We start from the raw sequence: 27,217 nt of genomic DNA on the forward strand, positions 1-27,217 counted from the left end.
CACCTCTAGGAATACCTCACATTCCTTGATTGATTGCTCCACTTAAGTTCTATGTGATCATGACTTCATTGAGTTCATTCTTTGACATCCTCGCAACATGACACCGTTGACAACTTTCCTAACTTGACAACAACATTTTGCACTTCTCCACCACCTCATCTGTAAAAGTCAATTCCATTGCTCTACCATGTACTCCAAACACGAAACATGACTCCCTGACTTGACCACCTTCTGACAATCAAGGCACTGCATCCTCTCACAAGCAAAAGGTTAATGATTAAAGAAACTACTGCCAAGCTAAGCAACCTAAGCAAAAGAACTAACCTACGAGCAAAAAAGTCGGGGTCCTCATTTGCAATGGGGCGATGTGTGAAAATGTCACAACAAAACCTAGGTAGCCTTCCAAATTTAGTGAAGCTAAATTGATAGTGCCCAGCTGCTGAAATTTGTCACATGTGATTCCAATATATTCTCTTAGAAATTGAGAAGGCTCATTTCTTTGACAAATTTGAGTTGAACAAAAATTCATTCACAAACAAGTTGGTAAATTAAATCTTTGCTATACATTTTGCCATACAAAAGAATGTACATAGGAGGGCATCACTTATTAGAAGGAAGGAATAAGTTAAAAACTACATAGCCTTAATGAATGTGGTGACTTGTTGAAGGAAAAAGAAACTCGTGATATCATTTTATTGATTGTGGTGAAAGGCTCATTTGAATGCTACCTAGGAGCCTTGTTCTAAATGGATGTTTATGCAGAACACAGTCCTACTACTGAGAGGGGGGGCGGGGGGAGGAGTGAATCAGTAGTCGATACAATATTTAAACCTTAGCGACTCTTATAAAAACTTTAATGCTCAACTTGTGTGCAACTAAAACTGTTTAATCTTCAAACTGAAATCTGAAAGAGAATGTAATTGGAACATGAAAGCAAAGCATCCACACAAGGACAAAGCACAATATTTTACATGGAAACCCAGGATGGGAAAACCACGGTGAGATATGCTGCTAGGATCTACTGTCCTAATCCAGCCTCACAGTCAAGAAAGTTTACAAACTTTTAGGGCACCGACCCAAGGAATCACCAAATCCCTTATTCAAAGCACCAACTTCTTAGAGTCACAATTCAACATTCTGAGCAACAACTCAGTACATCTAAAATACGACTTTTATGAATGTAATATGTTCAAAACTACTACTGATTTCAACTTCGGTAGCACCACATTTTAAATATTTGAGACATCAGAACAGACTTTGAAAGTCTGATTATTAATAACCTCCACATATGCTATGTAATGTTGCTTTTAAAACTGAGACATGCAAACAAAATGTCTCCAGATAGAACACTGTCAACAATCACATTAATCTGCAAATTCAATCTGAAACGGTTTTGAAGAGAATGTACTGTTGAAAACAATGCTGTGATAAACCCCAATCTGTATTATACCTGATTCCAAAACTCCACACTATTTGTTTTCACACGAACCACAAGGACTTCAAAAACTTCTTATTACTCTTAAATCAATTTATATTGTGTACATGTATTTTATTGTAATTTTAGGAGCTTCTATTTTTACTTCTGTTATCGCTTGTTTCTTTTTAGAAACATTGATCTTTGTAATTCTATTTAATGATCTTCTCGATCATTTGTAAATCAATCTGTTTTTACTGAATACCATTGTATTATGGCATCAAGAGCCAACTCACTACACCATACACCCCGCAGCAAAACGGTGTTGTTGAGTGGAGAAACTGCACGATTACCGAAATGGCCTGGTCTATGCTTGAACACAAGAGTATTCTGAAGAAATTTTGGGTTGAAGCAGTTAATACTGCAGCCTATCTTTTGGATCGGTCTCCTACTGTGGCCGTGAAGAAGAAGACTCTGGAAGAGGCCTGGTCAGGCCACAAGCCCATAATAAGTCACCTCAAGGTTTTTGGCTCCACTGCCTTTGTTTGGATCCCTGATGCGAAACGCACCAAGTTGGATGCCAAGAGTCAGAAACTCATGCTCACTGGCTATAGTGATAATCACAAGGCCTATCGACTGATTGACATTGAGACAGATCGTCTCATCTTTAGTCGTGATGTGGTTTTTGATGAGGATCGAGGGCCATTTCAGCTCTATTCTCCAGTTGTGGATTCTGCAGATCAACCTTTGAAGGCTTCAGACTTGGGTGTTCGTCTTCCATTAGGTCCACCTGATGGGAGGGCTCCAACTGTTCTAACTCCTGCACCTTCACTAGTTCCTTCTCCTGCAGGATCACCTAGACATGCAGCTGCACCACCTGATTTTCCACAAGATATATCCGATCTTCTGTAAGATGACCCTGATCTTGTTGCACCTCTTGCATCTGATGTTGGCACTTCTACTCTCCGGCCTAAATGGTGGGCTAAGACACTTGCTGATCCTCATGATGATGAGCTCATCGAGGGTAGAACTACTCATAAAAAGAGCAAGCAACTTGATTATGTCAATTTTGCTCTCATGGCCAACATTCACAGTGTGTATGAACCTCAAACATACATAGAGGCGAAAGGGATACTTGAGTGGGAGCAAGCTATGGCGACTGAGCACCAGAGCTTGCTAAAAAATAACACTTGGGTTCTGTTAGATCTTCCTCCAGGGAAGAAACCCATTGGGTGCAAATGGGTCTATAAGGTAAAATACAAGGCTGATGGCACTTTAGATAAGTACAAGGCTCGTCTTGTTGCCAAAGGCTTCTCTCAGCGTGAAGGCACTGATTACGTGGAAACCTTTGCTCCGACTGCAAAGATGAGCACCATCAGATTAGTCCTAGCCATGGCAACTTAGTATGGCTGGAAGGTCCATCAAATGGACGTCAAGAGTGCCTTCCTAAATGGTGAGTTATAGGAAGAGGTCTACATGACACCTCCTGGATTCAAGGTTGCCGGTAAAGAACACCATTTGCTCACACTGGTGAAAGCACTCTATGGCCTGAAGCAGGCTCCTCGGGCATGGTACATGAAAATTGATAAGTACCTCACAGATCAGGGTTTCCAGAGGAGTCCATCTGACTCAAATCTGCATGTCAGGACTATTGGCTGTGATATCATCATTCTTTTTTATTTATGTTGATGATATGATCATCACTGGCAGCTCAGCATCTTTGGTTCACGGAATCAAACAGAATTTATGCCAGTCTTTTAACATGACCGACCTTGGGCTTCTGCACTACTACCTAGGTGTTGAGGTTTGCCAATAGTCTCATGGCATCTTCATTTCTCAGTCCAAATATGCTAGGGCTCTGCTAGACAAGTTCAGAATGCAGGACTGGAAACCTGCATCTACACCTATGGAGAGAGGCCTGAAGTTGTCGACCAAATCTGGTTCTCCAGTTGAGAATGCATCCAATTTTAGGCAACTAGTGGGTAGTTTAATATATCTCACCTCCACTAGACCTGATCTGAGCTATGCAGTCAGCCACATATCCCGCTTCATGACAACTCCTACATCAGAACATTGGGCTGCAGCGAGGCGGATCCTACGCTATGTCAAGGGCACTTCAGACTTTGGTATCCTTTATGGACGAACCAAAGATCCCAGACTCATCGGTTACACAAATTCGGACTGGGCAGGCTCTGTCGATGACAAAAAGTCTACATCCGGATATGTCTTCAGTTTGGGCACAGGTGCTATCACTTGGATAAGTAAGAAGTAGCAGGCTGTAGCTCTTTCCTTGACTGAAGTTGAATATTGAGGAACAGTCAAAGCAGCTTCTGAGGCAGTTTGGCTTCGCCGGATGCTTTCAGACATCCAATTGTCTCAAGCCAATGCTACACCCCTCTTCTGTGACAATCAAGGGGTGTTGAAACTCGCAAAGAATCCAGTCTTCCATGAGAGAACCAAGCATGTTGAGCTTCACTGTCACTTCATCTGCAAGCTGGTTGACGATGGATCCGTGGATTTGCAGTATATTCCTACAGAGGACTAGACTGCAGATATCCTCACCAAGTCCCTACTTCCGGATAAGTTTGCTAAGTTTAGAGGGCTCCTTGGTGTAGTAGACAGATTAACCATTAAGGGAGGGTACTAAGATATTATCCTTATTTGTTTATTTAATGGTTAATCATGTATTTTATTGTAATTTTAGGAGTTTCTATTTTTACTTCTGTTATCGCTTGTTTCTTTTTAGAAACATCGATCTTTGTAATTCTAGTTAATGATCTTCTCGATCATTTGTTAATCAATCTGTTTTTACTGAATACCATTGTATTATGTACAGCACTTGAAAATCAAACTTTTAAAAACAACTTCTTTCTTTCATGTGTTTCAGGCACACTCACTCATATGCATCTTTGAAATAGACACCAGTATATAAGATAAGTTTGTACATCAGACCTTAACCGAGTTAGTTGACAGTTTTAACATCAGTTATAACTGTTGTCTTAGTTAAGACAAATAGCCTCTTATTTACATTCGATATTCTTCTCAAACAAGAAAGAAAAGCCTTAACTGTCGAAGACAGTTAGGATCTGATATATCTGTCTTAACTGCTTTTCTCCTTAATTAGTCAACATTCACAGGTCTGCATTCACACTGATTTGAAGAGACTAAACAAGAAATCATGTACAGGAGACGTGTTCATGAAAGATTGCGTTCTCAAAACAGAGTAAGATACTGTGACAATTTGTTTGTGTTGTGATACACAATCAGTAGTTCAGTTTTGTTCATCATACTAACATTCTTTATTGTTTGTATTTGCTTAGTGGGTCCAGATCAAAGAACAACAAATCTGCAACAACAGACCTGCAAAAAAATGGGAGACAAACAGCAAAACCCCACAATCGATAGTATGTACTTTGCCAAGTAAAAAACCTTTCGAACTGATTCAAACTAATTCCAAACTAATTCTCTGCAAGTATATGAATGGAAACATAATTGACATCAATGACAAACAATACTGTCAACAATTTAGTCAATATAAACCACTGAAGTGTGAGATGCTGCCGATAAGAACAAATCCTTATTCTACTCTTTTTGGAGGAGAGAGATTAAACCATTCAATAATAACTTTCTGTTTAATGATGTCTTCATTGTGTCCATGACACTAGACAAACTTACAACATGTGATTTAAATTAACTGATATCATAATTGAATCTGTTTTAGACTGACTTTGCACAGGCTCATGTTAAATTTTTAGTAGATATATTCAAATGTTCACATTTTTAACCAGCTTCTTTTAGTTTGTTTAAGTTATTTTAAATTTATTTGTCTTTGTATGAATATCTAAAAAATGGCTTAAAATTAAAATATGTTAAAAAATAACTTAACCAAATTAGAAGAAGCTGGTTAAAAATGTGAACATTTAAATATATCTACTAAAAATTTATCACGAGTCTGTACAATGTCAGTCTAAAACAGATTCAAATATGATATTGGTGAATTTAATTGCTTGGTGTAAGCCATCTTCCTGCCATCCCCAAAATCTGGGAAAAATTTGCCGCACATGAAATCCGTCTTCCTGAAAATTGGAGAAATACTGGAGTTTTCTGAATAATGTGTTGCACATGTTAAGAATTCTCTTGTAGCAAGGTTCAATTCAGGATTTCTAATATTACAAGAGGAATGGACAAACTTTAATGTGATTAAACACAATTGAAACAAAAGATTTTGAGGGATGGTTACATCTATTGCCTTTTGTTGTGTGATTTTCCAACAGGATTTTAGAGTTAGTCCTTGAATCCATTGAGTTTATATGATTCACTTATTTTTTCTCTAAAAAGGTATGCTCCATTTTTTTTTGAAAATGCCATCTAATATCTAATTTACCTTTATTTTTGTTTGCAGTGGAGCATCCAGAAGTTGTGTTTTGAATTTGACATAGAGCCGTATGCACAAAAAAGGGACAACTGTGTTAAGGTGTGTGTACTCTTGGTTTTTATCTTTTCATTTTATGTCTTTTAGGAAGCCTCATAATCTATTATTCTATTCCTGCTAAGCCATGTGTTAATTTATACAAACTGTTAGCCTGCAATGCATAATATTCTTTTAGCTTTCTTGTTTGTCATGTATAGTGTACCTACAGGATATCTTGTACTTTGGAGAAATGCTTGACATGGTAAAAGCAAAGTGTTGATCAATATTATAATGTTTTAACTAGGCTAAGCAGTTGAAATAGAAAATATTAAAATAAAACAAATAAGAAAATGATGAAGCAAAGTGTTGATCTCTTCAAAAATTGATGGAAATTTGGGATAGGAAAGAAATCCTAGGATAATTATTTGAGGCAGTCAAATAGCTCTACATTTGGTCAATGGAACTTATGGTGGGAAAGGAATGCTAAATTTTCTAGGAAAAATAGCTAGATATTTTGGCCATGAGGTTCGAAATTTGGTGAACTTCAAAAAATTGTAAAAAAATTGCTGAAATTTGCCTGTTGTTCGTCTGATGAAGGGTGTAATTTTTGAAAAGCACACAGAAAATACTAAGAAGGGGACGCGGTGGGGGGGGTGGTGGTGGTGGTTAATCAGTATTTTAAACATTTTTAAAAACAAGAAACCACATAGAGAGAGCAAACATCAAGATGCAAACACTGAATTTCACGTGGAAAACCCTTTTGGGTAAAAAACCACGACACACAATAGCTTTCATTAACAAAATGGGCACCAACCGAGATTACACAAGTGAGCACCAACCCTCCTAGAAGCACCAACTCCGTTCAGATTTTTACTACAGATAGTAGATTGAAATTAACAGCATTAATAGCATACATTAATCCTCCACCAGTTTTGACTCCAAGGTCAAGCTTTAGCAGCAAAGTAAGTGATAATCCATATGAAGCACTTCAAGTATCCAAGACCCCCAAGAATGTAGTTCGGTTTTCTTCAGCACAGAAAGAAAAACAAATGTTTGATCAGCTAGACTCCCATTATTGCATTCGACTTCATTACCATACCTGACTCAAAACCATGATACAATAATTTTCTGTCTTCTTTGCTAAATACAGTCACTTAACATCATAAAACAAACAAACTTCAGAGCTTTTTAGCTGAAAAAAAAATAGTTATGATTTGCCTTCTTTTTACATGCCTCAGAAGCATTGCATCAAAACAAAAACGAACTCAGCTGAATTAATAGAAACTTATTTTCTTATTTTTTAAAACCAGACTGTGCGAACATAGAATGAAATAATCGCATGTGCCAATTGACGCACATTCTCCTAGCATAATCTCCAATAAGTATCAGAAAAAAAATGATAGTAAAAAAAACCTATAATATCCACAATAGAAAAACACTATAGGCAAAAAGAAATTCATCCTATCACCACTGCAGCAAGAATCCAAACATACACAAAAAATGTATATTCCAAAAGGAATCTCTGTTCGATTCATCAAGGCAGAAGGGCATACAAAGACTTGAAGCAGCCCCACTCACGCCATTGCACAAAAAATGGGGATAAATTAATTTCCGACTCCGTCCAGATGATGGCATACCAAATATAACGCCATGTTGAAAAGACCATTGCAGCCCATTAATAAGTTAAACGTGCTTCTTTTTATCAGCTGATTTGAATATTTAACCTTCAAAAATGATGTGGCAGATACTGCTGACTAAGCAAGTGAAGTGGACAAGTAGCGAGCTCAAGTTGGCACCCAAGCAACTCAAGCACACAACCAAGTAGCTCAAGTAGGTAACCAAATAGCTCAAGTAGGCAACCAAGTAGTTCAAGCACACAACCAAGTAGCTCAACCAGGTAGCCAAGTAGCTCAAGCACACAACCAAGTAGCTGATGAAAATTTGATGGATAATTAGTAGCTTGACTAGTATTTCATTCCAATTCTCTTTTCAACAAAGCTTTGACATCAATGACAAAATAATCAATAATTTTTTCTATAAATAAATTTAAAGAGAACAATTTTTAGGGTTTTTTCTTCATGTTTTTAATGGTTTGTGATTCACCAAGGGTTTCAAATGAATCTGAATTCCCCCGTAAAGAACCAAATTAAAAAATTGTGAGCCCTTCTTGACCCCTTTCCAAATTGCAATTAAAATTAAATTTTTTTTTTGATAAACGTCATGCAAATGTCAACCCTATGCCCTATCCGACAGACTAGTGGCATCATCAAATGTATTGTTAAAGCATTCCCATCATTTGCAACAGCCAACTCAGGTTTGTGATTTCTTTCCTGCCCGCAAATGAGTAATTCATTAGAATGAACTTTATTATTTTAATATTTAATAAAAATCATTCTTAAATTTATTAATATTATATCATATGTTCAAAATTTATTTGATATATATGTATATAATTTAATTTTGGTAGTTATTTTTTTATTAATATATATATATATGTTATGTCTTTGATATTTTAAATTAATTTATAATTTTAAACTATAAATATGGATATATGTATAATCTAATATGTTCTTGTATAAGTGAGCCTAAATAGAAATATTAAACTATTTGAACAATTTTGTGGATATATTATTTATATTTAAAAAAAAATTAAGTTTATATAAAGCAAATTTGATGATGAATTTTTTGTCGATTTTTTTTCCTTTGTCAAACTTAAGCCAAATTTTATTGTTGTCAGACATGAACTTGAACTTGAACCTTGTGACATAGGAACACATCATGGGCAAAAATAGAAGCTTTCATTCTTGAAATAATCAATTTATGGGAGGAGACATATGAGAAGGAGGGCAAAGATCATATGGAAACTAGCAAAGGAAAAGTTGCCTCAGATTCATTAGAAGGGAGATCTCCTTGATAATTGGATAATGCAGAATGGAACTAAAAAGCCAAAGTAAAATGGACAACACTGCCTTAGAAATTAATCAAGCTCAACTTTGATGGGGTGGCAAAATTCATGACTTGTAAGGAGGCATATTTTGAGATCATGAAGGCCAATATTGCTTATGCTTTTGATCTAGGAGAAGAGACAACAATACTACAGATGCTTTGATACATTTGTTTGGCATCATGATTTCCAAGTAGAAAGGTTGGAAGAATATAAATGTGGAAAGATATCCCAAAATAATCATTAAAGTGGTCAAGAAAGTGGTACCAAAGTCATCAAAATTCGACAAAATTAATAAGGAGCTTAAAAAAATTGGTGAAGTTGTAAGAGAAGTTTTAAATGCGAGAAGAAAATGCAGTGGCATATTTAACAACCAATAGAAGTCTTATTCAATATGAACGAGAAAAAATGGTAATGAATTTTTGGCCTTGTAATTGCTTCAAATTATTAATGATTGGAGATTGTCAAAGATCATGAAGTAATTCAAGATGAATAATGGAAAGAGATTAAAAAAAGGTGACAAGTGTTGTTATGTAGCTAGGTCGGATCCCTTCTAGGGCCGACCTAGTTCACCTAAGTGCTAAGTGGCCTTTGGCCTTAGCAATTTGGGATATGTTTAACTGGGCCTATTTGGGCGATTGTGTAATATATTATAATAGGGTAGGCCCTATTTGGGCACACCTAATATGTAACTTGTAAAGTGTTATTGGTCAAGTCCTAACCGATGTAACTTGTGATATTGGTTTGACCCTATAATGTAACTTGTGAATTTGTAATTTGGTGCCAAAGCCGACCTAGGCATAAGGGTTAAGGGCATGTATATAAAAGAAAGGTGACTTGTAGTCACAAGTGCATTAAGTTGTAAGGAAAATTCATCTCAGAATCTGCGAGTTCCTCTAGCAGTGATTAGCATTTGCAAGTCATCTCTAAGGCAGCGAATTAGATCTTCCAGTCAACAATCTGTTTCCAGGCTGAGCGAATATCTTGCTAGGTCAGCTGAAGTCATTCTAGGCTGCCTAACCTGCTATAGGCTACCGAATCTACTGCAGGACATTGAATCCTTGAGTTAGCTGTGCGACATCTTCCAAGTGCAAGCTCAATCCATCAACAAATCATATTTTGGGCATCATTATTGGATTGAGATCAGAATCAAGGTTCAGATAAGTAGGGTTTCGTTGCTTATGTTTTGTGCCCTAGTTGGGCAAGGTTGTAATCTGGCTCTACCTTATTCTAATCAAATATGAGATTCTTTGTTGTTGGGTTTTTCCTCCAAGAGGGAAGTTTTCCTAGGGTATCATCGTGTTATGTGTTTACTTTACTTTGCATTCTTATTTTCTGTTAATTTTAGCAATCAGATGCTAATCGCTCCTGGAGGAACTCGCAGAATCAGAGATGAATTTTCGTTACAATTTAATGCACTTGTGACTAGAAGTCACCTTTCTTTTATATACATGCCCTTAACCTTTATGCTTAGGTCATCTTTGTCACCAAATTACAAATTCACAAGTTACATTATAGGGTCATACCAATGTCACAAGTTACATCGGTTAGGACCTGGCCAATAACACTTTACAAGTTACATATTAGGTGTGCCCAAATAGGGCCTGCCCTATTATAATATATTACACAATCGCCCAAATAGGCCCAGTTAAACATATGCCAAATTGCTAAGGCCAAAGGCCACTTAGCACTTAGGTGAACTAGGTTAGCCCTAGAAGGGATCCGACCTAGCTACATAACAACACTCCCTCTTAGCTAGGAAGGATTCCTTCTAAATGACGAAGTCACACAGTGACTACTACCATGGCTACTCCCATGGATGAGACACACCATAGCTACTCCCAGAGGGTGAACAAACTCATCATGGAACGTCTTCCATGATACCCACCATACCTACTCGCAGAGGGTGAACAAGTACACCATGATACCCGCCATACCTACTCGCAGAGGGTGGGTCCACCATGACTATTCGCAGAGGGTGGAATGAGGGCTCTAATCTTAGACTTCTCCCAGAGAAGAATGCAATACCACCATGCTTACTTGCAGAGGGTGGAATGAGGGCTTTCACCTCAACCTTCTCCCGGAAGATTGCCTTAACCGGGGGCTTTCACCTCAATCTTCTCCTGGAAGATTGTCTTAACCGAGGGCTTTCACCTCAATCTTCTCTCGGAAGATTGCCTTAACCAAGGATATGGCTTCCTCTGAAGCTGAAACAACAAACAAGATCTCTCTGAAGCTGAATACAACAAGCTCCCTCTGAAGCTGAAAACAACAAGTTCCCTCTGAAGCTGAACCTGATCATAGTATCACCAACTAAGCTATGTCTCTTAGTCTTCAGCCTATGATGCTTCCTCACAGGATGTCTCAAAACCTTCCTCTCTTGAATACAATCATCATCTTTATGCTCCTCAGTTCGTCTTGAAAGCATTTAAGCGAGGTCACTAATAGTTCAAGACTATCATACATGATTCACTATCCAATGAATTGATAACAGCATGAAAAATTCAAAAAATACTTATCTCTTATAAGTTAGTTTCTAACATAACCATCCACTTAGATCACACTGAATCATCTGATGATGGCTGTGTGGCCCTCGCCATCACTCAGAATCCATTCTCATCCATAAGCACTTCATAAATACCCTCGCCACAAGAGTGTGAATTTAGTTTGAAGTCTGGACATTGCATGAAATTAGCAATCAATAGTTGTTCATCGTTTCCCAGTTTGTATGAGTAGAGCGATAAGCCTGATAGAATTGCATTCATGCTAGACTTTTTCAACACTTCTCTGTGCTACCTGCTCTGATTTCTCAGTCTGCAAAAAAAAGGATACAGGATCTACCTTCAAGCTGTTAGGCTTTATAGAAGGAACCCGCTTTGATACCATCTTAAGACATGGACCAGCTAGGACTCGAACCTAGGACCTTCCATACACTGCTGGAGTGCTCTACCATTGAGCTACTGGCCCCTCTTGGACCAGTCCATCGTCGGTCCGGGTGTGGCTTATTTCCAACACCAACAACAGGATGAGCACCCATAAATGGTAATGAGGACATATGATTGACATAATAAGAGATACATGAAAAAGATTACAAAAGTTAATTCACAAAAGCAGTAAAAGTGCTAACATATGAATGGATGATAAAACTTCAAAAACATTATTTAGTAAGATAGTAGATAGTACTGTTTTATGGTATAGTACCGTTGAATGGATGAGAACATTATGTTTCAAGTAGCTGATTTCACTAACTTAACTGATCCATTTCTGGATCAAGTAATACATGCTAATGTACTGTGTGTTGGCCATTTTGTATTTTGGCCTCATCGCTGCTGTTTTCTGATTTTACTGAATTGCATTTTGACAGTTCAAACAAAATTATAGATGGTAGTATTATTAGACATAATGTATATACATTAGACATAAGGCACTCAGTGTTTATAAAGTTGAAAAGATATATATGTTAATATGTCTAATAAAGTGACACTATTTAAGCTACAGCTGATGTAATTTCCTCCCTCAATAATAAATAAATGCACACACATTCCAATATGTGCCTCATGGAGTATTCACTCATTAACTCATTATATTTTGTTTTTTTTTATAAATATTTTTCTAAGTTACCGGTTCGAGTTCGGATTTGGGTACGGATTCAGCAAAAAAAATAATTTCTTGGGTACGGGTACGGGTTCGTCCGCACACACACACACACACACACACACACACACACACACACACATATATATACACATATATTATATATATGTTCAATATATACAATCCATACAAAATTAAAATATACAATGTGACTTTCCATACATAAATGATAAATGATAAATGATAAATCCATAATTGCCAATGCCAATAAATATTCATATATCGCAAATGTAATCAGTAAACTAATATCTAAAGTCTAATATCATATTGATAATTTGCAAAAAAGATAATATTCAAGTTTCAAGTCTTTTTTAAAAAGTCATAAAGGGGCGAATTAGGGTTTTATTATTAAAAAACTATTTTAAAAAGTCTTTTTTTATTGTTTTTTTGACCTGTGGGCCCCGTTTTTGGGAACCCACAGGCCTAGGTTCACGTGGGTCCTCCTAGGTTCCCTGTGGGTCTTGCCCGACCACCTGGGAAGGACTCGGGTCGAACCCAGGTCGAACCCGGGCCGAACCAGGACCGGGCACGAACTAGGACCTGGACCTGGTGCATTTTCAGGAGAACCTGTAGCTTAGATATTTTTTATTGAATGGTCAATCCACATTAGTCAAATGTTTATATGAACTTTATTTATCTGAAAAAAAAATCTCGTTATATAATAGTGATGTGGGGAGAAGTTTAGCCTCTTGATAACTATAGGTAGTATTGTAAGTTAGGTTATTTGTTGAGAGTTAAAAAAAAACATTCATCAAATTGAATGCATTCATGTAGTAAAGAAAAGAAAAGAAATCTTATAAATATCTTTTCAATATTCACCCATGACCCAGGAAAGGTTAATAGGATCCAGAATAGGTTTCATAGAAATCAATAAATAAGGAATCTGTGATGCAATTTGTATTGTAGGCATGCTAATTGAAGTTCTTTGCATTGTGGTCTAGTAGTTAGTTGGAGCTCTTACTGCATTATTTATCCTTGGAAGGCATGCTCCTAGCAACACCTTTGTACTTTTTAAAAGTAGTTTACTAACCCATGGTAAATTTTGATTTGATGTTTCTTGGTTATGTCATTGTGGAAATTCACCTAACATTGTTTAATTGTAATCTAAAAAAGCTTTTCTAATGTCAGGATATATGGTTTTCCTAGTTTTTTAAAATGTAAAAGTACTTGAAATTGCTTTCTATTGTCTCGTAGTGCATGCCTCATTTTATTTGTTTCACAATCAAGTTGAGCTATTGTTTTGACAGGAATATGCATCAAAGCTTGGAGTGGATGTGTTCTGTCCTGTAAGCCACACAATATTTAGTCCAGAGGAAATTATCAAAAAGGTAGGAAACTATATACGTGCAACAATCAGGGCAAAAACTCAACTCTCCTTCCGAATGTTTTTAGAGGTTTAAATGGTATGAATGAGTATGATGTTTCCTTCTAAGACCTTAAAGTAGTATGGAAACTTCCTTTGAGGCATGTGATTGCTTGTTCAGACTTGTATGGTCTCTTGTAGAATTGATGTGTAAACAACAAAGCAATAGATAGGTTTGTATATCCATAATTTTATTGAAATGCATTGAAAGTAGCCTAGATAAACTTTGGTTAGTCTTCTGAATTAAGTATGAAATTATCTTATACTTTGAATTCATTGTAAGTTACACATGTTGCTTAATCTCATTGTTTTTGATGAGCTGATCTTTCCATGATTTTTCGGAGGATATGAAAGCTGGGAGAAATTTTCAAGACAAGTTGAACATCTGTTTGTGGTGAAAATTAATCTTCTTTTGCATTCGAAAACAACTTTTGTGCTCTCAAAGTCACCAGACTTGTTAAAAGTTGGTGAATGTCTTACTTTTTTTTGGTATTTAGAGGCAGAAGATGAATTGGTAGAAATCTGGTTGAACTTTTCTCATGAAGACTGACATATGAAATGGCAATAAGTGCCAAGTATAAGCTTAATTAGTTCAAATTTCTGAGAAACATTCCATGTTTAGTAGATTGAGAAAACTGAATTCCTCAAATACCACAGTGGCTTGTTTCCATTTACTTAGATAGCTTGTGATTGTTGAATGTAAAGACAATGGGAGAGCCTTTGTGATATGGGAGTTTTTGAAGAATTTTTTTAATTTGAGTGGAGAAATTTTCAAAGGAAACACATTTGAGAAAATTTCATCTTCCAAAAATCAATATTGAGTGTGTTCTTCAATATTCTGTCTGACACTGCACCTCTGTAGGTTGAATCTCGCAGAGAGCTTTCTTCTATACTCAATTAGTGATGATTGATCGTCTCAGCTAGCATAGGTTAAGAGATTTCAGTAGTGCCAAAGTATCTTAAAAATTCTGTCTAGGTGTAATAGAATTCATTATTTTTCATAAATAAGACGGTAAGATTTAAGAGATAATGTGATCAGATATAATGAACAAGGAGTAATAGATATCTTAATGCCATGTTTTATAGCCAATCCAGCCATTGTTGACACTCTAAGATAAAATGCTGAAATTATTCACTCTAAGATTGTTTAATGGAGTATAAAATGATTTACTTAAATGCTGAAATGATTCACAATAATTATTGAGATGATGTATGGATGTTCATTATTTTCGGGTAACAATATATATGCATCGGGTGCTTATCAATAATCATGTGACATTTGTCATTATATGTCACATGCCGCTTAATGCTTTTCATATACTGAGATACTTTGGATCAAGTTACCTCATCCTATAGGAAAGACAGTTGCATTTTGCAAGTCGTAAAAATATATTCATTTGGCACCAAAACTTGAATATGATTATATGTTCACATTCCTAGTGAAATTTTATGCAATTTTAAAGAAACGACATTTTGTTTCAAGTTTGTATGTAAAAGATATGATCTTTGGCAGGACCTAGAATTGTCAACAATGGCATTTTCATAATTAACATCGATGAAAGTGTAATCGCAAGGGCAGTTTTTTAATGAAATGGGTGGAGTTGTATGCAAAGATTTGGCCTTTAAAAGTAGGAACTAGAAGTTGCAAAAATGGGGATTTCATAATTGACATTGGCAAAAAACGTAATTTCAGGGGTGGTTTTATAATGAAATGGGTGATTTCATACATGATGAAAGCATAATTGACATAGCTTTCTGTTGTGACGTATTCACACATCGCCCCATTGCAAATGGGGACCCCTACTTTTTGCTTTCTAGGGTTTGTTTTCAGGTCTTTTAGGGTTTTGTCTGTTAGCCTTCACATTCTGAGTGTTGCCAGAGGGATCACTAAGATAGAAGGCTCTATTTTAGCTAAAGGTGAGTCAGTGGATGCTTTGGGTTAGGGTCATCTTTGAAAGTCTTCCTTAGGACAAGGTTTTGCTCTTGTTGCTAATTGTGTCTTGTTTGAGTTTGAGGAGGTCAATGAAGCTTGGTGAGTGAATATCATCTTTGAAGATCCGAGTTAGGTCAAATTGGTGAGTGATGAAGTCTGGAATGTCATCCAGATCTTCAAATGTCCTGAAATTTGGCTAAGTCTGGAATGTCATCTTGATCCTGAAATTTGACTAAGTTTGGAAAATTGAAGAATCCTCCAAAAACTAGATTTTGCATTATAACTCCTGGAGGTTCGAAACCACTCTCAAACATCCTGACAGTATATACATCCTGACAGTATATATGGAATATAACTTAAAGTATAAGAAAGAAGAAAGATAAATGTTATATTCCATATATGAATCCTGACGGAGAGACCAAAATGTCAAATTTCGCTCCTGACCCTTCCAAACGGTCCAGAGAGAATTCCTTTATAGGACATTCTACTTTGGTCCAAACTTAGAACTAACTCATTCCTAGGCATTATTGAGGGCAAAACACTTATTTGGAGTGAAGAAATATGAAAATGAAGTCAGGATTTGAGCATAAGGAGGAATTTCGCTCCTGACCCTTCCAAAGGGTCCAGAGCGAAATTCATATGAGACACTTTTTTCTTCACAAAGCCTTGAAGTGAATGCTAACTTGGATTGGAGGATGATCAGGAGAAGCCTAATAAGTTATATCCAAGCCAAAGAAGGGAGGAAAAAGGTGAAAATGAGCCTAAAATGAGAATTTCGCTCCTGACCCTTCCAAAGGGTCTAGAGCGAAATTCACTTTTCCTCTATTTTGCTCTTTGATATGACCACGTTTTGGATTTTTTAGGCATGGTTGAGGAGGCTTTGATGCATATTTGCCTTTGAGAAGAGGTTTGAGGCGATGAAGTGGTAGAAATCAACCCAAAAGGAGAATTTTACTCCTAACCCTTCCAAAGGGTCCAAAGTGAAATTCCCTATAGGTCCTGTCCTTGGCCTAGGTCCAGAGCGAAATCCTTAGTTTGACCCCCTATCTTGCCTAAAATGATGAAAACGACCTTGTCTTGAGCTAGTTTGATGGTGGACTCGCTTAAATGTGGAGAAAGGAGCTTGAATTTGATCAAGTTTGAAGGAGAATTGGATGGAGGAAGTGGAAAAATCAACCAAGAATGAGGATTTCGCTTTTGACCCTTCCAAAGGGTCCAGAGCGAAAATCCCCACAGCTCTCATTTCCTTCCTAGTTTTGGCCAAGTATTGGTTTCTAAGGCATGTTGGAAGGTGGATCGATATGTTCTTGCCTTGAGAAGTGGTGGAAAGCATTGAAAGATGAAGATTTTGCCTAAAGGATGAATTTCGCTCCTAACCCTTCCAAAGGGTCCAAAGTGAAATTCTTTATAAACCTCATTTGCTCCCTTGCTTAGGCTACAAACCTTGTTCCTTGGGTGGAGAGTGATGTATTTTTGCCTTCCAGAGAAGATTGGAGTTGAAAAGATGAAGAGTCGAGCCTAGAGTAGGAATTTTGCTCCCGACCCTTCCAAAGGGTCCATAGCGAAATTCCTCAAAACCACTCTTTTCTCTCAGTTTTGTGCCAAGTCTAGTGTGGATCAAGGTGAATTAGCATTGAAGATGTCCTTGGGCATAACTTTGGGTTGCTAATAATCAACAAACGTGAAGGAATTAAGCAAAAACTAGGATTTCGCTCCTGACCCTTCCAAAGGGTCCAGAGTGAAAATCCTAAAACCTATTCTATCTTCCAAAATTTGTGCCAAGCCAAGCCTAGACCAAGGTGAGAAAAGTTGGGAGATGCCCTTAGGATTGCCCTTGGATGGATTTTGACCACAAAAAATGAAGATTTTGAGCTAGGACAAGAATTTCGCTCCTGACCCTTCCAAGGGGTCCAGAGTGAAATCCTAAATAGGTCATGTCCCTTGCCATGATTTTTAGCGAAATTCTCCTTTCTAGCCATTTTGAGGGTCAAGCAAGTGTTGTCATGTTGAGAGTAGGATCCAAATGGAGAGTCAAGGTAGAACAAAGTGAGAGCAATAGAGCTAAGTAAGGGAAATCAACCTAAAAGGCAAATTTCGCTCCTGACCCTTCCAAAGGGTCCAAAGCGAAATTCCTCAAACTACCTATTTTCTCCTTGTGTGAAGCCAAAACATTGATTCCTATGGTGTGGTTGAAGGTGGAGTGAGGTATTCTTGCCTTGTAAGGTGAATTGGAATGAAGAAAATGAAGGATCAAGTCTAAAAGTTGAATTTCGCTCCCGACCCTTCCAAAGGGTCCAGAGCGAAATTCTCAATTTCACCTAATTTGCTCATAATGAAGGTCAAGTTGTGGATTCCTAAGCTTTGGTGAAGAGGAGGATAGCGTATGCTTGCCTTGGAAGGCATTCTAGAGTAGAGACATGATGGAATTTGTCCTAAAATGCAAATTTCGCTCCTGACCCTTCCAAAGGGTCCAGAGCGAAATCCTTAAAAACTCCATTTTGCTCCAATTTTGCATCAAGCTTGGTGTTAGTTGAGATTGAGGGCATCCTTGGGCATGCATCTAAGCAAGTATGGTCACAAAGTGAGAAGAATTTGAGCCAAGAATGCAAATTTCGCTCCTAACCCTTCCAAAGGGTCTAGAGTGAAATCCCTAAGTGGTCTAGTATTTTGCCTAGGTCCTTGAGTAAAACCTTGCCCTGGGCAATTTTGGAGGTGAATGACTTGATCTTGGTGGAGTAATGTTGAAAATGAGGTCCGATTGAGCAACTTTGTCAAAATTCGCTCCTGACCCTTCCAAAGGGTCCAGAGCGAAATTTTTATAGGGCCTGCCCTTGGAGAGGATATTGAGCGAAATTCCATTTTGATGTCTTCTCATTAATGATTTAAGGTAGAAAATGCTATATTGAAATGAATATGTCATTTGTGTTTAATCATCCTTTGGTTTTTTTTGCAGATGGGAGGAGACCAAGCCAAGACAAGGATGACCTATTCCAATCCATCCTCATCAAGGACATTCCAAAAGCATAAAGGTGGACTCAAGGTGTTTTGAAGCATTGAAAGACTACAAGTGTTCAAGAAATTGCCCAAAACTTTCACTTCACCACACTAAGGAACCACATGATGACAAAGAAAGGAGTTGCCAGCACTTTAGGGCGAGATATGCTACTCGAGAAGGAACACTTGACAATGAGGAAGCCTCATCAAGCATATGGGAGTCAAGGAGGTACGCTTTTCATCAAAGTACATCAAGGACGAAGGAAGATCAACCAAGGCACAAACGTTAGACAAGGTGGCATCCTAGTCATTTTGCCTCCAGTTGGTTTGGTCCACCTGAGCATGTCCAGATTCAATGTACCTCATTTAAAGGGGACGACACAAACTTCGAGGCATCTACCCCTGGATCCTGTTAGTTCTCAAATATTGAATGTAATTTTCTCATTGGCTAAGGAAGTTTGTTGTAACAAACCCTAATTAGGGTTTCTATCTTGTAATCCTAGCCATTGATTCTAAGTCAATCTGAGCAGTCAATTTGTAAAGGGCTCTCTATATAAAGCCTTGGCTCCTCATTTGTAAAGGATAATAGTTAATAGTCGGTGAATAGTTAGCTAATAGTGAATAGTCAGAGAGTAAGAAATAGTTAGAGTAGAGTAGAAAGAGAAGGCAAAGATTGTTGCCAAGATATTGTTGCAAAAGACTTGTAAACTTCATTGAAGGAATGGTGAATTCTATGGGTCGATTCAACAATTTGCATGGTCTCTATACTTCTCAAATTTGATTTCATGTTATTAGGTGAATGGAAGAAATTTGTATGATCAACGGTGAAATTCGTATATCCATACTACTAGCGGTTTGTTGATTGCAGACTTGCCTTGCGTAGTCAATTGGAATCATTCAGCTTAAGCTTAACTTCAATTATCGCTTCTTCATTGATATGCATCAACCTGACGGTGTCCATGCTTGTAGCGGTGATCTAAACATCATAAAGCTTTCCTCAGAAGATTGCACTAATCTTGTGGAGATGATCCTAGGATGTCAAAGCAAGACTTAGTTAGAATTTCATCAAAGGTCATTCATTGCTCTTACGTTCTTAGTTTTAGAAATAGATCCCGTTCCAACCCTTACCCTTTTTCCTTTTTTTCAAAATCAAGGGCCAGTGAAATTCCACGTTCTAGTAATATCCAAAGCAAATCAGATGTTCAGGTCGTCGATAAGTCCCCTTGTGATTCCAGCAAAATCACATCGTATCGCAAAAAGCTTATCCACACGTAGAGAACCTACATATCAGAACCTTGGAGTTACTTCGATTGATCCTTCGGCGAGATCTTCAGCAGTCGGGAAACTTTTTTCAAGAGAGGATAAGGTACCTTTAGGTATTTTATTCTGTGTTTGGTCATGTACAAAAGACACATCAACACTTTCATAATCAATACTTGTTGAAATGTGTGATTTTGCCTAAGTTAAAAAATGTAGATTTTGTAATGAATAGTCATTCCTACCTCTGAATCCTAATTTGAAAACATAGAAAATATATTGGAAGTCTTTGAGGACTTTTTAAAGATCATTGAGGATCTAGAATAAGCAAGGCAATAAGAAAATTGGTTGTTGTACAATTCTGGAATCAGCAGAGAGGAGGTAATTGTATGTTGTTGTCGGGAATAATCATTATGTTATGTTGTTGTGTTATGTTATGTTGTCGTCGGTAATTATGGGTTACGGCAGTCAGTTAGTCTTCTCGAAGGGCAGTTGGACACGACGGTTGGTCGCACCCCTTAGGGTATTATATATTGTATACCTTTCCTCCTTAGTAGCATTAGGATAGTCAATCTGGGTGTGATGTTATAAGCACTTGATGTACATAGACGATTGAATTAATACAAAGACTAGTTATTAAATATATTCTCATTATGTTCTGTGCATTTACTTTCTGCATTTAAACTTTTACCCGTATGTGGCAAACATCTGGCGCCGTTGCCTAGACATACTCGGGAAAGGAAGGAGCGGATGGTGTACAGACACGATGGGCCTACCCGTCGGTGAGATTAACCCAGAGGTTGACGATGTGCAAATAGAGCTCTACGACGGAGAAGACACTGCAATAAGGGAATTCTCAATCTTGCTTCAGGTGGCCATCGAGACCTACGTCCAAAGAGAGGCCATGGAGGTTGATGTCCCAACAAGTGCCATGTGGACCGCACTGGAAGTTAGCCCCGCAGCGAATCGGTTGATAAACCACCTCCCCCGGTTGCTTGCACAGACATCACTGGCACAACGAACTCGCCTGGAGGAGATTGCTCGTGAGGAGCGACACCAACAAGTCCTCCAATAGTACGAAGAAAATAGTCGTCGCTTGGAAGCGGAGCGTGATGGCAAGAGGCCAAAGGGAAATTGAACCCTGAACCTCCAGGAGGAATAAAGAACACTCGACACTTTCATGATGGTGTTGTACTACTGACAAAAATTGTATTTGACGGGATGAATTAATAAAGAAGTGTTCTATTTTTTATGTGTTGTTATTTATGAAGATGTACGGGAATTAATGCCTAACTTATTAAATAAGGATAGAAATAAGAAGGCACAAAGTGAGGAGTGGGAGGCCGCACAGAGGGCCTTGATTTTGGAACAAGTAGAATGTAGACGGAGGTTGAGGCAACTTGCCAAAGGACGACCCACCGAAGGGTTGCCCAAAGGGAACCAAGGAGGTGTCACGAGGGGTGTAGAAGCCGAAGGAGATTTCTACGCGTCGCCAGAACACTGTAGGGTGAGAAGTCACAAAGAGTTTTTGGAGGAAACTAGGCTACGAAGAAATCTGGTCGAAGAGACTCGGGATCAATTCAGGAACTTATCCCTTACGCCGCGCACGAAGGACCACCGAAGGGAGCGAACAGAGGATGAGGGTGAGAATGAAGGAGAGGGCAACCGTACGACTGTAGGTGCAGAGGAGGCACAGGCACACGACAGACAAGACCCCCTCTTGGGACCCATCACACCAAGCATGTGGGTACAAAACACCGTACCCCCATTTACTCTAACAGGCAACATCGTCGGTGTGGGAGGGAGTGGTGCGTGTGCACGACAGACACAACCACCTCTGGGGACACGACCCCAATCAATGGCCAATAGGCAGAAGCTGCTGAAATTCACTGGCGACGGGAAGGAGGATCCCGTAAGGCACTGCAGAACCTGCGAAACCATATGGGCGGCCAATGGTGTCACGAACCAGGTCGAATGGACGACGCAATTCCAAGTGACATTATGGGGAGTTGCCATCGACTGGTACTCGGATATTGATAAAACTGCAGTGGCCACATGGGACACGTTGCGGAAAGCCTTCGACAAGGAGTTCCGCCTACTCCAGGATGATAATGAAATAGTGGCAAAGATATATAGTACAAAACAAGGACAAAAGGAATCAGTTTGTGCCTACGGAAGGCACTTAAAGGAGCTAATTGGGAAAATGGAGAGTTAGCCGGCCGACGGACTCAAGAAGAGGTGGTTCGTTGAAGGCCTGTTGACGTGTATTTTGTACACAGCCTAACACAGAATAAAATACCTAAGGGTATCTTATCCTCTCTTGAGAAAAAGTCTCTAACTGCTGAAGATTCGCATAAAGGATCAGTTAGGATGACTCCAAGGTTCCTTTTAGTAGGGTCTCTACATGTGGATAAGCTCGCCGTGGTATGATGTGATTTGGTGGAATCACAAGGGGACTTACATTTGGTGATTGAATTTCCGATCTACTTTGCTAGAACACAAGCTCTTACTAACTTAGATTAAAAAAGGAAAAAAAGGAAGGGGGGTGAAGAGAGGATCTAATCCTAATACTAAGAATGTAAGAGCAATGATTTGATTTTTGATGAAACTCTAACTAGGTCTTGTTTTGACATCAATGGAACATCTACACAAGGCTAGTGCGATCTTCTAAGGGAAGCTTTATGATGTTCAAATCATCACCGCAGGCATAGATACCATCCAAGTTGATGCATATCAATGAAGAAGCGACAAATTGAAATTGAGCTTAAGCTGAACGACTCCAGTTGACTACACAAGGCAAGTCTGCAATCAACAAACTGCTAGTAGTATGGATATACGAATTCCATCATCAATCAATCACATTTCCTCCATTCATCTAATCATCTACCATCTAAGATTGAAGACTCAACAAGAAACCATGCAAATTGCAAGAAAACGACATATTTCACCATTACTTCAATGAAAATGGAGTTTGTTTACAATCAATGGCAACAATTTCTTGCCTTGTCCTCCTATTCTACTCTAATTGCTATTCTATTTCTATCTTCTAACTATTCCAACTATCTCCTAACTCTCTAGCTATTGCTAATTAGCCTTTACAAATGAAATGCCTGGGCTTATATAGTGCCCACAATACAATTTGATGGCTTAGATCAATTCAAGATCAATGGCCAAGATTTTACAATGAAAATCCTAATTAGGGTTTGTTACAACCATTACATAACATTTAATGCTCGACCAATGATAAAATTGTATTGCTTGGACACATGTCCCTTCTAGAAAAATCAACCAATGGATAGCCGGGGTAGGTACATCGGAGTTTGTGCCACCTTCCATGAGTTAAGTACATTGAATCTGGACATGCTGAGATGGACCTCACTGATTGGAGACGTGATGACTAGGATGCCACCTCATCTGACACTTGTAACTTTGGTAAATATTCAACTTGATGTTGTTGAGAAGCTTGCTTTAATTAATTCATCTGGAATTATTTGCTTCTTCAACGAGCCCTTGTTCTAACTCCCTGTGTCCTTGATGTGCAGGATGATGATGTACCTCGTCTTGGAACGCTGGATTGAAAAAGGTCGCCCTTGTCCTTACTTGATCGTCCTGGCGAAGGCTTGATTTTCCTTGAAGAGATCTTCATTTGATGCCTACACAACATTTCAAAATTAGTACCATGATTTTGCAATACATAACATAAATTAGAGAGCAAATTTTAGGAAACTTAATGATAAGTCCTTTATTAATCATTTCCTAAAAATAACGATTGAGCTAAGAAAATTCAAAATTCAAGCTTAAGGCAATGATGATCAAAATTCGAAATTAAAACAAGAGATCTTGCCATACCTTACTTAAGAGCTAACTCTAGAATGCAAAACAAGGAATTTGCCTAGGCAAAATCAAAATTAGATGGCTTCAACGTGATCTCCTGTGATAAGGAACGTCCTCTTTGTTAATTCGCCACCCTTGGGGATATCTTTGATGTGTTCTTCAATGTCCTTGGCAAGTTTGCTCAAGTGGAAACTCGAACTCCTTTGATAATGCTTGTACCTTCCCTTTGAAATTCGCTCCTCCCCCTTGAATGATCTTGGCGCCTTCCTTTGCTTGAAATGACTCTAACACACAACTCGCACTTCTCCTTCCAAGATCGCATGTAAGATGGTGAAATGATAATGTGAAAATAATGATTTTCACTTCTCCTTTATAAGCGCTCTCATCATAATTACCATATAGGCCGACTTTGGAAAAAAATTAAGCAATTAAAACGATTTTTACATCAATAACAAGGCCGACCTCATAACCTTAGCGCTCCTTTTGTTTTTTTTAATTAATTAATAAATAATTAATTAAATGCCTTTATTATTTAAATTAATAAATTTCGATTTTTATAAAGGCAAAAAATAATTAATAAATATCAAGCGCAAATTTTAAATGCCATTTTTAATTAAATTTGCAATCCATCGATTTTAGCATTTAAAATAAATTTAAAGAAATGTGTTTGAGCGCCAAGTTTTTGAAAATGAAATAATACGTACCTCATCGCCCTGGTCCCTGATTGAGGGACAGGAGCGATTCACCATTTTTGTCGTGATCCTTGCAATTTCCACATTCAACCTCTTCATTTCTACGTTGGATTTGCCATGTTCGTTGAGTCCTTCGAGCTAGATCGACTTGCATGTGTGAATGAGTGCCTTAGGATGTATTATCGCCCTGGTCCCTTGGAGAGGGACAGGAGCGATCCTCATAATTTCTCCTTAATCTTTGTGACTTCGAACTTTAATCTTTGTTGTGATGGACAAACAATGCTATTCTTTCGTTCCCCTTTCGTTCCACTTGAATTCTACAAGGCATTTAGACATTGAAAGGATCATCGCCCTTGTCCCTTGGAGAGGGACAGGAGCGATCCATGTGTCTTGGCTCAAATTACTTCGTTCTTGATCTTAACTCTACGTTCATCATCTTCCTAATAGCATCTTTGACGTTGCCTATCCTTGCCTTGTCATGATTTTGATGGAACATGAAAGATTTTATGCAAATCGCTCTGGTCCCTTCCTGAGGGACAGGAGCGATATGAGTTCCTTGGCTTAATTGATAGCATTTTGACGTTTGGAACTTTTGTAAATCACCTTCAAATGACACCTTAGACCTCTTAAGACCTTGCAAAACCTTGACCCCACGTGATTTTGGCATGAATTGGCCAATATAATAAACATCGCTCTGGTCCCTTGGAGAGGGACAGGAGCGAACTTCAACGTTTGAGCTTGTCCTTGTTTCGACCAACTTGCAATCACTTTCATATTGTAAGATGAAGTCCCTTGACCCTTCTTAGCCACTTGGTACTTGGTAAATTTTCAAAATTTAGAGCCTCACAAGGATTTCGCTCTGGTCCCTTGGAGAGGGACAGGAGCGAACTGGGGTATTTCATTGCAAATCCTTCGATGTTGGCGACCTTTGTAACTTCGTGCTTGATTGAAATGTCTTGAAATGTCCTTGCCACCTTGTTCTCCGTCTTGGAATGTCTTGAACTTGAATAAGAAGCAATATACTCATTACATCGCCCTGGTCCCTTGGAGAGGGACAGGAGCGATCTTGCTCTTGTAGGCTTCACTTGACTTCATATCCTTCAAAAATTATATTCAACGGATTCGCAATGTTCCATTCCATTCATCTATGCCTTGGGATCCATCCAAATTGGGCAAGAAAATCATCTAAAACAAAAATCGCTCTGGTCCCTTCCTGAGGGACAGGAGCGAACTAGGACGTTTTGGTCCCTTGTTGGCGTTTCATAATCTTCAATTTGTCTTAAACGCGTTCATCTCGCCTCCTTTCTTGCCTTCAAACATAAAACTTGCTTGATCTTTGCCCAGATTGTACCTTATGAAGAATTTCGCTCTGGTCCTTCAGTGAGGGACAGGAGCGAATTTGACCCTCTAGGCAAAAACTTCATCATTTCATTGTTTTTGATCAAGTCTGGATGCTCTATCATGCTCATTTCGTCCTTCACCATGCCTTTGATGTCTCGATTCGTCCAAACAAGGTCAGGAATGGCTCAACTTAGCATTTTCGCTCTGGTCCCTTGGTGAGGGACATGAGCGATTCGCCTTGGTCCCTTGGAGAGGGACAGGAGCGCTTTTCGCTCTGGACCCTTGGAGAAGGATACGAGTGAAATTTGACTTTTCGCACTCTCTATCAGGATAATTTTTATGGAATATAACATTTAAGTATAATACTTTAAGTTATATTCCATATATACTTTCAGGATGTTTGAGAGTGGTTTCAGACCTCCAGGAGTTATATTGCAAAATCTAGTTTTTGGAGGTTTTTTCAGTTTCCAGACTTAGTCAAATTTCAGGATCAGGACATTCCAGACTTAGCCAAAATTCAGGATCAGGACCTCACTCAAGCCGGACTTGCTATCCTATTGATCTCCCCGACAGCACTCAAAATGCAAAGGCCAACTAACAAAACCCTAAAAGACCTAAAAAGACAAACCCTAAAAAGCAAAAAAAAACATGGGTCCCCATTTGCAATGGGGCGATGTGTGAAAACGTCACAACAAGGCCTAAAACCCAGTTTGAAGAAGAAAATGAAGATAGTCCCTCCGTCATACGATGACGCATACAATAGGGCTATGGACTTAGAAAGTGAACAAAACGTCCAAGAAAAAGGGGAAGTCCTCTGAGGAAAATGACTCTTCCTCTGATGAGAGTGGTAACGAGGGTCGAAAAAGAAAGTGACGGCCCTGCAGAGGGACATGGAGCGTATGATGAGGGAATTTAAAGCGATGAAAGGCTCTACTAGCTAGACCGACGCAAATGTGTGGTGCACGGAGTGCAAGGAGGAAGGACATACGAAGGGTACATGCTCGAGGAAGGCCTTTTGCAAAATTTGCCAAGTAATGGGACACTCCATCAAGGAGTGCCCATACAATATGAAGACCCAAAATACGCAAGTGCTGTTCACTGAGCAGGCCACAACATCTGCACCAGCGGGTATGACCCAACAAACCAACACAATGACATCATCTGGAGGTTACCGGGACAACAGACGTGGAAGTGGAAGGAATAACAACGACAATAACAATACTCGAAGCCGTGTCCAGTATGACGCCAAGGGCCGACTAATGATCCAATGTAGGGCTTGCAATCAGTGGGGGCACTTCGCCCGGGATTGCACGAAGGAAGCCACCTCTCAGCACCTCTGCCACTGGTGTGGGCCAGGCGACCATGAGGATGCAAATTGTT

General features: G+C 38.6%; 1 protein-coding gene across 2 annotated transcripts in view; it reads left to right on the forward strand.

Annotated features, from left to right (window-relative positions):
- The window catches only part of LOC131048139 ((6-4)DNA photolyase), a 162,133-nt gene that overhangs the window by 44,337 nt on the left and 90,579 nt on the right, over window positions 1-27,217 (forward strand). For both annotated transcript variants that reach the window (XM_057982015.2, XM_057982022.2), the window contains exons 2-3: window positions 5,817-5,888; window positions 13,671-13,751. In XM_057982015.2, coding sequence (XP_057837998.1) covers window positions 5,817-5,888; window positions 13,671-13,751 — 153 coding nt within the window. The remainder of the gene's footprint in view (window positions 1-5,816; window positions 5,889-13,670; window positions 13,752-27,217) is intronic.

Source organism: Cryptomeria japonica, chromosome 7 (genome assembly GCF_030272615.1).
Source record: "Cryptomeria japonica chromosome 7, Sugi_1.0, whole genome shotgun sequence".
NCBI classification, from domain to species: Eukaryota; Viridiplantae; Streptophyta; class Pinopsida; order Cupressales; family Cupressaceae; genus Cryptomeria; species Cryptomeria japonica.